This window comes from Sebastes fasciatus, chromosome 7 (assembly GCF_043250625.1).
Source record: "Sebastes fasciatus isolate fSebFas1 chromosome 7, fSebFas1.pri, whole genome shotgun sequence".
Classification (NCBI taxonomy): domain Eukaryota; kingdom Metazoa; phylum Chordata; class Actinopteri; order Perciformes; family Sebastidae; genus Sebastes; species Sebastes fasciatus.
In genome coordinates, this window is record NC_133801.1 from 29,563,468 (window position 1) to 29,575,649 (window position 12,182).

A 12,182-nucleotide genomic window follows, 5' to 3' on the forward strand; every position below is an offset into this window, starting at 1 on the left:
TATAGAGGTAAACCCCTCTTCATTTCCAACATGTTCTCAACATGCCACGCCCCTTGGTGTCACGCCCCTTCACATTATGTTTAGGCATCAAAATCACTTAGTTAGGTTAAGGAAAAAACTACATGGTTGGGCTTAAATCTACTACGTTTGTAAAGTCAAAATGAAACTGAACGTTTGAACACAGGACACGAACGAACAGGTGATTGTAACGTGACCCGCGGGACATACCGCATACCAGCTCTAAAGGTGCCATGTGCGGCGGTATCACGCGCTGACGGCCATGACAAAGCCTCGTTATTTAACGCCCTGGGAATGAGAAAGGGCTGTCTTTTCTCAAATTGGCTGAAAAGGGCAAATATTCGCAAGTTGCAAAATACTCCAAAAAACACTCCAGCAGCTGTAAGGTGAAAATACGCTTTGTGTTTGGTCAGAACACACCTTTAGACCTCAGTGACAACAGACATCTGTTTGTTTACAAGAAAACTCAACAGGGTATCTGTAAGGATCTCTCACGTACAGGATGGAGGCAGTACTGCATCACATACAGGATGGAGGCAGTACTGCATCAGATACAGGATGGAGGCAGTACTGCATCACATACAGGATGGAGACAGTACTGCATGACATATTCTGTTCCTGTAAACATACATGTGAATTGTGGAAAGATGTCAATAATTTTATACTTGTTAACATTTTCTCAGATTTTGACTGTACTATAGAAATATTATGTTTGGTTGCTATGATTACCGTGACAAGTTTTTTAATTTTTTTAATTTCTTTTTTAAATTATTTTATTCTTATTTTATTCTAACGTTTTTATCTATTCTTTTGTTATTATACTGTTTAACTTGCACCAACGAAACCAAAGCAAATTCCTAATGTATACCTCTTACACCTTGCAATAAACACGATTTTGATTCTGATTCTGATTCTGACAAAGACAGTAATGCATTTTTTTCTTATTACTTTAATTAAAATTCTCGCGAAGTTCCACATTCACAAGTGTAAATTTACCCCCCAAAACAATCCTAATTTCTTTGTATTTATGAAAGAAATGGAATTATATCTGTCAACAATTTCTTCCTCACAAAACAAAAAAGCAATGAAAACAATGAATATATGCAATATCTTTAAAGTTTTTAAGTGAAATTATTGTCATACTCTCGCGTGGTCTTTTATATTATTATTTTTTTTTTTTTTTTTTATTGTGTTCCTTTATATTATTTTATGTTGATTCTGTTTCATTTCTGTTGTCCTTTTATGTTTGGCACAGCTCTTTGTTTATGTTTTTGCTATGCTTCTTTTATATGTAAATGTTTTTAATGTTTTCTGCTGTTACTATGTATACTGTCATTTTGAAATAAGAAAAAAAAAAAAAAAAAGTACTGCATGACAAACAGGATGGAGTCAGTACTGCATCACACACAGTCAGTGATATTCTATCTGCCTAACACGTGATGAGAGAGGCAGGCTAAGCAAGTTTTTTTTCCTGTCAAGTGAAAGTGAAAGTCTCGTTTCAACTGTTTGAACAACTCGATGTGGTGCTCGATCAACAATGAGAGATCTCTACAGATGAAACATCATGAGGCTGATCTTAAAGATACTTAGTTACTTGTATCTGTGTGCAGGTAAGTTGCTGTTTGCAGCTTTGTTACAGATTGTGGCGTTTTTGGAGCCCATAAGACACGAATGAAATGACTACTACAGTATACTATACTATACTGTATGTAATATATACTACAGTATATGTATGTACTATACTATACTATACTATACTATAATAGCATATACCACCAGTATACTTTACTATACTATACTACTCTATACTATACTACACTGTACTGTACAATAATGTACTACAGTATACGTCTGTACTATATTATACTATAATAATTTACTTTACTTAAGTAGTCTATTTATATCACCAGTATACTTTGCTATTCTATACTATACTGTACTACACTATACTATACAACACTGTACTGCAATATACTAATTAATAATATACTACAGCATACGTCTGTACTCTGTACCATATTATACTCTACTATAGTAGTCTATTTATATCACCAGTATACTATACTATTCTATACTATACTGTACTATACTACACTGTACTGTAATATACTATATACTACAGCATTCGTCTGTACTGTATTATACTATAATAATATACTATACTATAGTAGCCTATTTATACCCCCAGTATACTATTCTATACTATGCTATTCTATACTGTAGTATAGTATAGTGTACTACACTATACTATACTACACTGTACTGTAATATACTATATGATATAGTATACATCTGTACTGTATTATACTATACTAATATACTCTACAATAGTAGCCTATTTATACCACACAAAACTATACTGTACTAATACTCTGCTATACTGTACTGTGTTGTAATGTACTCTACAGTATACTGTACTCTATGTTAGCTGACTATACTGATTCACTGTGTGTGTCTCTGTCAGGTGTGCAGTGTGTCCACCAGGTGTCATGGCTGCCCTGTCAGTTCACTGATGAAAATGTGTCTGTGAATAACGAGGGTCACATCGAGACTCAGCACATCCTCAGAGAGGCTATGCTGCAGTTTGGTCTAATAGGAGACCCTCCTGTTAATCCACATGCCATCACTTTCCTGATCACCGGTAAGACACGCATCTCACAGGAGGAACGGACTGAAATCTATTGTATTCTAATGCTTTCTATTCTGTTCCAGCGTCTAAGTTGGACCTTCGGCGGTACGTAGAGGGAGCGGAAGCAGAGCAGTTGGAGTGTGAGCTGCATAGGTACAGCACAGAGGGCATCTATGTCCGCTGGCCAGTCCTGGGGGCCCGTGACTACAACCACTGGTTCAGCTGCACCCTCAGACACACCAAGGGCCTGTTCACAGTCACCGGCTTCCTCAGACACCCGTCTGACCAACCCGCCCCTGGACAGCAGGACTACCGCCGCTGGCCTGCCATCGGGGACATAGAGATACTCACAACAACAGGTAGCACTCAACACAATGCCTCTCATTTGAATCATTTTGCAATAAATCTAAGTTAAGTTGTCAAAGTTTTGCTACAAACTATTTTCTTGTGAGGCTTGAGAATGAACTGAAACACTGATACTGATCAGGTCTGATAAATAAAAATAACACTTTTTACTTTACAAAGTTAAAGCTGCAGTAGGCAGAATATTTTTGGCATCATTGGGAAAAAATGCCATAATAACCTTTCAGCAAATTGTAATTCAAGTGTTCTGAGAGAAAACTAGACTTCTGCACCTCCTCATGGCTCTGTTTTCAGGCTTTAGAAGATCTAGCCCGTGAGGGGAGACTTTGACCAATCACAGGTCATTTCAGAGAGAGAGAGCGTACCTATTGGCTGTTCATTCAACATAGGCAGCTGTCAATCACTCTCAAACTCAGATCAAACAGACAAACTAGGCAGCGCTGATCAAATATGAATTAATATTAGTTACTGTAATGCCTATTTGTAACGTGAAATGTTTTCAGAAACATCTTGTAGTGTACTGTTTAGCTGTAAAATAAAAAAGTTTGCTCCGGCTGGTGGGCGGTGCTTGGTATTTCCCCAACTGATCTCAACATGGCAGCCGGGTCACAAACTTTCTCATTTTACAGCTAAACTACAAGATGTTTCTGAAAACACTTTATGCGTGAAATTCATATTTGATCAGCGCTGCCTAGTTTGACCGTTTGATCGGAGTTAGCAAGTGATTGACAGCTGCTCAGAGACGGCAAGGCTCCAGCTCGGCTCTGATTGGTTGTTTTCCTCCGGTCTGTGAAATCTTGCAGATGCTATTATGAGCACCGGAGGACACAGAGGACACTAGAGGATACCAGAGGCTCATGATTTCTTTCAGATTACCTGTCTCATGTACTACTGTCAGGATATAGTGGCTGTTTTATAAAAATAACTTTTCTTTATTCCTATTTGCTCCAACCCAACCAAATGCTGCTTTAACATCGGTCCCATATCTCAGTTTAGTGCTAGCCCGTTTTCATGTCTAAGAACTAAATATATCTCTATGTGCTTCTGTCTTGTCACATCTGTGTCCATAGTTGCCATGGTAATTAAAACACAGTCTCCATCGGTGAGAGCAGGCCTGGGCTCCGAACAAAAGCTCCACTGCCAGTTTGCCGTCGACCACAAAGGACCAAAAGTCACTGTGGAGTGGCACAGGCAGCATCATGGAGAGAGAACCAGACTCTTTAGTCACACCAGCCGCACAGGGGAGAGCCAGGGGACCGGGGTCGGGCTGAGGAGCCTAGCAGGCGGGGATGCTTCCTACAGCCTCCCCTTCACCAAGATGAGCAGTGAAGGGACGTACATTTGTTCGGTGTCGGTGCTTCCTCTGTTCATCAGTCTGGATATAGAGCTGCATATCGAAGGTGAGGAAGAGTCAAGGAGAGAATACTAGTATCAGTCAGGCCATTCTACTTACTAGCTTTTTTTTATAGCTTTCAATTGCACCTGACGGCCTTCATCAGCAGATGGAGTTTGCATGACAAAGTGGACCTCATGTGAAGGGCCATGGAGAGCCGAGGTGAAACCAGAACTTCCAGAAATTAGAAAACCTCGTTCAAAATCCCATTGACAATTTTAAAGACACTAAGAACTACAAAATCCACCCTTGGATATAGCCTAAGCTAACATTTCAGTTTATATTGAACGAGTGGTATGAATCTTCTCATCTAACTCTAGAAACAAGAAAGTGAATACGCGTATTTCCCAAAATGTCAAAGGGATAGTTCGGGTGTTTTGAAGTGGGGTTGTGTGAGGTTCTTATCCAGAGTCAGTGTATTACCTACAGTAGATGACGGTCGGCACGCCTCCAGTTTGGAGAAACAGACAGAAGTTAATGCATGGATGCAAAGCAATGTACTGCTGTGTACTGCCCCCGTCCACAGCAATATATTGCTTTGCTCCCGTGCTGGTACTCCTGTGTGTTCCTCCAAACTGGGGGCGTGCGGACCGTCATCTCCTGAAGTTAATACACTGACTATGGATAAGTACCTCATAAAACCCCACAAACAACGATCCATACTTTTGAAATAGCTTTAATTTGACCACATTTGTCTAATAATTAACTTTATTTTAACATTTAGGCCACACTTCTAGACATGAAAATACAGTATAAGGCTGCAATCAATATTCTTTCGATTGATTGATCAATTAGTCTATAAACTGTCAGAAAATAGTGAAAAACACCCATCATAGTTTCCTAGAACCCAAAGTAATGTCTACGAATTGTTTAATCTGAGCAACAGTCATTAGAAGTAACTCTCCCTCTTAAAAACTCATAACAGAAACCTCTTGCCAAAATTGCCTTGAAAATCATTTAAAGGACCAGTGTGTGACTATCAGGGGAATCTATTGGCAGAATTGGAATATAATATTAATAAGTATGTTTTCTTTAGTGTATAATCACCTGAAAATAAGAATTGTTGTGTTTTCGTTACCTTAGAATGAGCCGTTTATACACATATATAGGATTTCAAAATCGAAGCAGGGATCTGGAGGTTCTCCCCCAAAAATAAATTTAGTTCCAGAGACGTTGTTTCCTGCATTCTGATGGTGACTTTTAAAGAATGAAAATAACAAAATAATAAGTACACTGTAACAGCTTTTTTTTGTTAAATAGGCCTACTTTTAATTTTACTTTTAATTCTCAGGAAGGAATACAGAATAATTTGCCCCTCTGGTGTGAATCTCTGGTATAATCTAATATTCATCAGTTTTCATTCATTCATTACTTTTCCGCTCTGCTTAAGTATTTCTTTCTCTCCATTTCCCTCTCCTTCTCTCAGTCACTGAAGGTCCTTTCAGACATAATGCAACAACGGCACCACTGCGCTCTGAAACCCATTATTTCCACTGGCTTTTGCCGCGCCACGACGGCTTTGCTGTGATGCTGTGATGTGTGGCGAGCGCAGCTCAAACCCCGCCGCAGTGTCGCTAGCAGCTCTCCTCCGCCAGGAAAATACATTTGGTGTAACTTATACATGCTGTACAGTGCCAGAGATAACAAAAAGGAAAAAAAAATTTGAATAATTGCCATAACCAACGGGAGAATCCCGGTAAAATCAGGAGGGCTGGCAAGTGTGCGTTTATATCTACATATCTACAAAAAAACTTCGTTAACTTAAACTTTAACTTTAAACTTTAAACTTTTCATGCTTGGGCCGGAGTCAATACTCGCTTCTGTCGCCGCCCCTCTCTCTCTCTTGCTTCACCATTCACTCCCCACGTACACACACACACTCTACGCACTGGCTCTGCTCCAAATGGCTTTAGAGAGGGCCATTGGCGTTTTCGAGTCAGCCAGCGTAGCTCTCCTACACGCTTGGCACACGGGAGAAGTTGTAATCTGCAACCTTACCGCTACATACCGCCAGATCCTACACACTTCTCCTTAAAATCATCATTCATTCAATGTTATTTTCTCCCCAGAGCTTCCCCGTGTCTCCCTCAATGTTGGACCCACTCTCTCACTGCAGGACGGCGGGGAGCAGAAGGTTGCTTGTGAGGCAGAGAGCTACTACCCTCTGGACGTGGAGATAGTTTGGTACGTGCAGGACCCAGCGGTGTCAGGCCAGACGGTGGGCGCTCCTCTCCCCAAGGTGCTCCAGAACGTTCAACTGTCCAGCCACAAACACAACCAGGACAAGACCTTCTCGCTGACGTCTTTCTTCCACCTCAAGGCTTCACTCAGGGACTCAGGGAAACAGTTCACATGCATCGTCTCCCATCGGTCCCTGAGAATGCCCATCAGGAAGAGCTTCATCCTGACTGTTGAGGGTGAGTGGAGGACACCCCGAGTCACACTTATTGCACTGTAGTACTGTGAGCTACCACACCGTAGCAGCAGAGGAACGTCATGTTTGTTATCTGTGTTCTCCGCTCAGAGCCAATCAGCTGGACGATTTACCTCACTGTTGGCTTCATGGTGGTCATCCTGTGTTACCTGTACTCAGGTGAGTGTGCAGAGCGAGATAATAGGATTATGTGAACATGATGATGCTGGAGTCTTTGAAATGAGTCCAAGCGTCAGTCATAACGAGAAATAGATTGATGTAAACACACTAGATTCAAAAGGAAATGTATCATCATTAACCACTGTGTTCATATAATAATTATCATTTATTTTCTCCACAGCAAAAAAACAAAGTAACAAGGTAAGATGATATGAAAACAAAACTGTTTTGATTAGGGCTGTCAAAGTTAACGCGATGACTCATTAATTATAACTTGTGATTTTTAGGTGGTTAGGCTCAGTTTTAAAGCTAGAGTGAAGATACTGGTATCATATGAAGCTAGAAAATCTAATAAATCCATTGGTACCAACCATGTCATACTAGCTTGTTGGAAAATAATGCTCCAAACTTAAGCAAAATTTTGGCGAGGAAAAACTGGCATTGCCATTTTCAAAGGGGTCCCTTGACCTCTGACCTAGAGATATGTGAATGAAAATGGGTTCTCTAGGTACCCACGAGTCTCCCCTTTACAGACATGCCCACATTATGATAATCACATGCAGTTTGGGGCAAGTCATAGTCAAGTCAGCACACTGACACACTGACAGCTGTTGTTGCCTGTTGGGCTGCAGTTTGCCATGTTATGATTTGAGCATATTTTTTATACTAAATGCAGTACCTGTGAGGGTTTGGAAAATATGTGTCATTGTTTTATGTTGTTAATTGATTTCTAGTAATAAATATATACATACATTTGCATAAATCAAAAATATTTGTCCAATCCCATGTTGATAAGAGTATTAAATACTTGACAAATCTCCCTTTAAGGTACACAACAGATAAAAAATTTGATTAATTTGCGATTAATCACAATTAACCATGGACAATAATGCGATTAATCGCGATTAAATATTTTAATTGATTGACAGCCCTAGTTTTGATTTTTAACCATTGTCATCATTTCAACATATTTAATTTGTCTGTGTGTGTGTGTGTGTTCTGAGCAGAACAAACCATACTGAGCAGCCTTGGAAGACTGAGCAGACCAGCTCAGAACACCAGTGAAGACGGACTGCCCTCCTCACTCCTTCATTTTTGTTTTAGAATGTCTCAGACGTTTGATATTTGTTTGTTTGTTTGAGGTGAATTTGTGTTTCTATGAAACTGAATGTGTTGTTCATGTTGCATTGATTTTGCTTTGACTTTGCTCATGCTACAAAACTGGAAGTAAGTAAATGATTGGTCTTCTGGACGAACAGCAATCCACACATTATTCAACTGGTGAAAATGCAACAATCACAATTTAGAGTACTAGTGTAATGGAGCAATGCGTTTACGAGTGGCTCACTGTTTTGTTTCTATCGTTGTGTGTGCGTGATGATGATGATGATGCACATGTACACATGCAAGTGCACAGGCGACATGGCACACACATCCATGCCGCGGGTTTCACACTATTCCAATGATCTACAGGTGGTGGTATATATAAATATTTTTTTAAATTGGATTTGCTAATGTTTTATGAGGAAGCAAATGCATTCAACACATTTGTTAAGGTGTTTTCAGACCAAACGTGAAATAAACGTTAATAATAATAAACGTTGCTAAGGTATGTGGTATCTATAGAGGTAAACCCCTCTTCATTTCCAACATGTTCTCAACATGCCACGCCCCTTGGTGTCACGCCCCTTCACATTATGTTTAGGCATCAAAATCACTTAGTTAGGTTAAGGAAAAAACTACATGTTTGGGCTTAAAACTATGACGTTTGTAAAGTCAAAATGAAACCGAACGTTTGAACACAGGACACGAACGAACAGCTGATTGTAACGTGACCCGCGGGACACGAACAGCGGTCTCCTGGATCAAAGCCTTGTGTTTGTTGGACCCATCCACCTTCCCTTCCGCCCAACAAGTGTGTGTCTTTTCATACCGCATGTAACGACGGCTCGCCGTTACGGGAGTAATATAGTATTTTGTGTGTATGTTTAACTATAATTACTAGACGTATGGATTATTGAATACACTTAATGAACACACAGAGGTATTAATTAATTAAAACAGTCAATAACATGCCCAACTTACTACTTCCGGTTTCCGTTTCCCAAGGTGCGCGGGTGAAAGAGATCCCCGGGGACTCGCGCCCTATTAATAGTTCCGGGAGGGCGAAACCAGTGGGAAGTGGGTGGAGGGGAGTTCGGCGGGACTGTTTTGTGTGTATTTGTGAAAGGGTAATGTTTATGGATATTTATTTAAGATAGTTAGGTGTGTATGTATTTATTAAGAGGATTTATATGTGGGAAATGTCTTTATGTACATAAATGTGGATATTTTGTATATTGGTGTGGTGTTGTGTTTTGGAAATGGTGTGGGCCAATTGAGGGGAGTATAAAAACCATGAGTTTGGGTCCATTTGGGGGAATACTACGGTGGAGGCAACATGTGTGACGGGTGTGAAAAGGAAAATAAATGCTATTATGCTGAAATGCCATCCAGACTGATCCTCATTTCCTCCATGACCGCTCGGGGATTCTAACACCGCATACCACCGCTAAAGGTGCCTTGTGCGGCGGTATCATACGCTGACGCCCGTGACAAAGCCTCGTTATTTAACACCCTGGGAATGAGAACGGGCTGTCTTTTCTGGAAGGAGTACTGAAATTGGCTGATAGGGGCAAATATTCTCAAGTTGCAAAATACTCCAAAAAACACTCCAGCAGCTGTAAGGTGAAAATACGCTTTGTGTTTGGTCAGAACACCTTTAGACCTCAATGACAACAGACTCAACAGGGTATCTGTAACGGTTCTCTATACAATATCTAGAGCATTAATATAGCAGCAAAAAACTATTTGCTATGTAAAGATATAGAGGAGTCTCTGTCTACCTGAGCAGAGAATGAAGTCTCTCTCCCTCTGTGTGTGTCGAGATCTGAGCTTCTCTGTTTTGTGCTGGCCGTCCGTGTGTGCCTTTTAGTGCATGTGACTGTGCCTCACTGGCCAGCTCGTGGCCGATGCTCTGCACTGCTCTCATACGGCGGTTACAGCTGACAACGCCGTAGCGGAAGGCTAACACTGTTCTGTCAGCACTGTTGCCGATGTTGGCACTGTTAGCTGCTAGCTGCTGGCTCAGCCGTCACCATGTTGAGAGCCGTGTGGAGGCAATAGATACGCTCTGAATTTCGAATGTAGCACCTTTAATGAAATATGCTGTAGCTGCAGTGAGCCTAAAATGTGAGAAAACCAGCTGATTTATAGCTGAACAATGAAATAATAAGAGTAATAACCTTAACCCTGTAAGTATAATACACCTACCAGGTATTGCATTAATTGATTTAGATTCATATTTCAATAGTTTGAATAATTAAATACCTTGGGAAAAATCCTTGTGTCAGCTATTCCTCTGTGACTAAACATGTCATTAATCATGTGATCTTAAATGTTCCTTTAAACACTTCACTGTAAGTAAGACAGACTTGACAGCATTCTCAAAGGGATAGTTCGGGTGTTTTGAAGTGGGGTTGTGTGAGGAACTTATCCATAGTCAGTGTATTACGTACAGTAGATGGCGGCCTTCAGTTTGGAGAAGCAGATTGGATTTACCGCAATGGGAGCAAAGCAATGTACTGCTGTGGATGGGGACAGCAGCAAAACATATTTTAGACGCCTAAAAGAAATGCTTGACTAAAAAAAAAATCGATATATGTGTAAGTGAAAGTGAAACTTATCTATACTCTCTTCAAAGCCAGCAGACTCTAAATATAGCGTGCACTTAAACTGGTATTGATTTTTTTAGGTGGCTAAAATCCGTTTTGCTGCTGCCCCCGTCCACCGCAGTACATCTCTTTGCTCCTGTGCTGGTACACTTGTCTGTTTCTCCAAACTGGGGGCGTGCCGACCGTCATCTACTGTAGGTAATACACTGACTCATAAGTTCCTCATACAACCCCACTTCAAAACACCAGAAATATCCCTTTAAGTGCAATTCTTGGAACTTTGATAAATCACAGACCATAACGGTCTAATGTTGCTTTCTCTTAAACCCACACTCTGCACACACACAAGTAAAATCAAAGCTTCTTGTAAAACTTCCAGAAAAATCCTCGGCGTTTGTATATTACATGCTACCTCTGTGCTCTCTCATTAGAAACACACACTCACAAAAACCATGCTTGTAAAACATACTGAACCTCACTGCTCGTATATGTCAGCCGTCAGCTTTGAAGTGGACTGATGAAGAGGAGCTTTAAGATGAAGTCCACAGAGAGGACACCTAAACTGGTCAGTCAGGTCTGAGTCCATTTACAGGGATAAACAGAGCTTTACTTAGACTGAGACCAGATGTGTGTGTGTCTGTGTGTGCTGACAGCGCCCTGTGCCCTAAGGGGTGAGTGTGTGTGTGTGTGGGCCAGGTTTGATCACAAATGTTCAGAGAAGACAGAGTAGATCAGCTGTATCTGTCTGGGAGGCACGGAGGGCAAGAAGGAGAAAAGAAAAAACAGATTTGACCTTTGATATTCTTTAAAGTAATGCCATGACAAAACAGAGAACAAGAAGTCGGCCCTAAAAATTCACAGACATACTCTAGGGATGTCCCGATCAAGTTTTGTTTACCCTGATCCTGATCCAGCTCTCTTCATCTCTTCAACTTTAATATTCTACTCGTAACATAAATAAATGTTGATTAAATATATATCTGACACGCTGAAATAACAGCTGCAGCCTTCTAAACTTGGCACACCTCATTTTTCACAAGCTACTTGTTCGAAATACTGAAGGCCTTGATTCAAAACTATAAAGTTGATACACTTAGATTATTAATATGATATGACTGAAATTTAAAAAACACTTTTTTTCCATAGACTTACATCAGGAAAGAGATGTCTGTAAATCATTTTTTAATTCTTTTTTTTTTTAAGTGAATCAACTTCCCAGTACGAACACTCTAATAGCCCTTATTTAAATCATTAGGTCCTAAAAGTAGTAAAATGCACTAATAGCTGAATCCAGAGTTATTTCCCTTCCTCCGTTCATGTGAATGAGACCCAGGCCGAGGCTGGGGTGAGGACTGTGAAGCGGAGTTAAAGGAAACGCTACTGCGCCTGCTATATGCGCCCAATGGATGCAGAAGATCGCCGGATGATCCGGGTACTTTATCACTCGGCAGTCGAGCCATTTTGGCTTCATGC

General features: G+C 40.5%; 1 protein-coding gene across 1 annotated transcript; it reads left to right on the forward strand.

The window, feature by feature from the left end:
- The first annotated feature begins 101 nt into the window (after positions 1-101).
- LOC141770545 (tapasin-like) lies at positions 102-8,599 on the forward strand. The gene is made up of 8 exons (XM_074640178.1): positions 102-1,628; positions 2,483-2,659; positions 2,731-3,006; positions 4,081-4,410; positions 6,473-6,820; positions 6,928-6,996; positions 7,178-7,197; positions 8,004-8,599. The coding sequence occupies exons 1-8, from the start codon at positions 1,583-1,585 to the stop codon at positions 8,016-8,018; spliced, it is 1,281 nt and encodes a 426-aa protein (XP_074496279.1). The 5' UTR covers positions 102-1,582; the 3' UTR covers positions 8,019-8,599.
- The last annotated feature ends 3,583 nt before the right edge of the window (positions 8,600-12,182 follow it).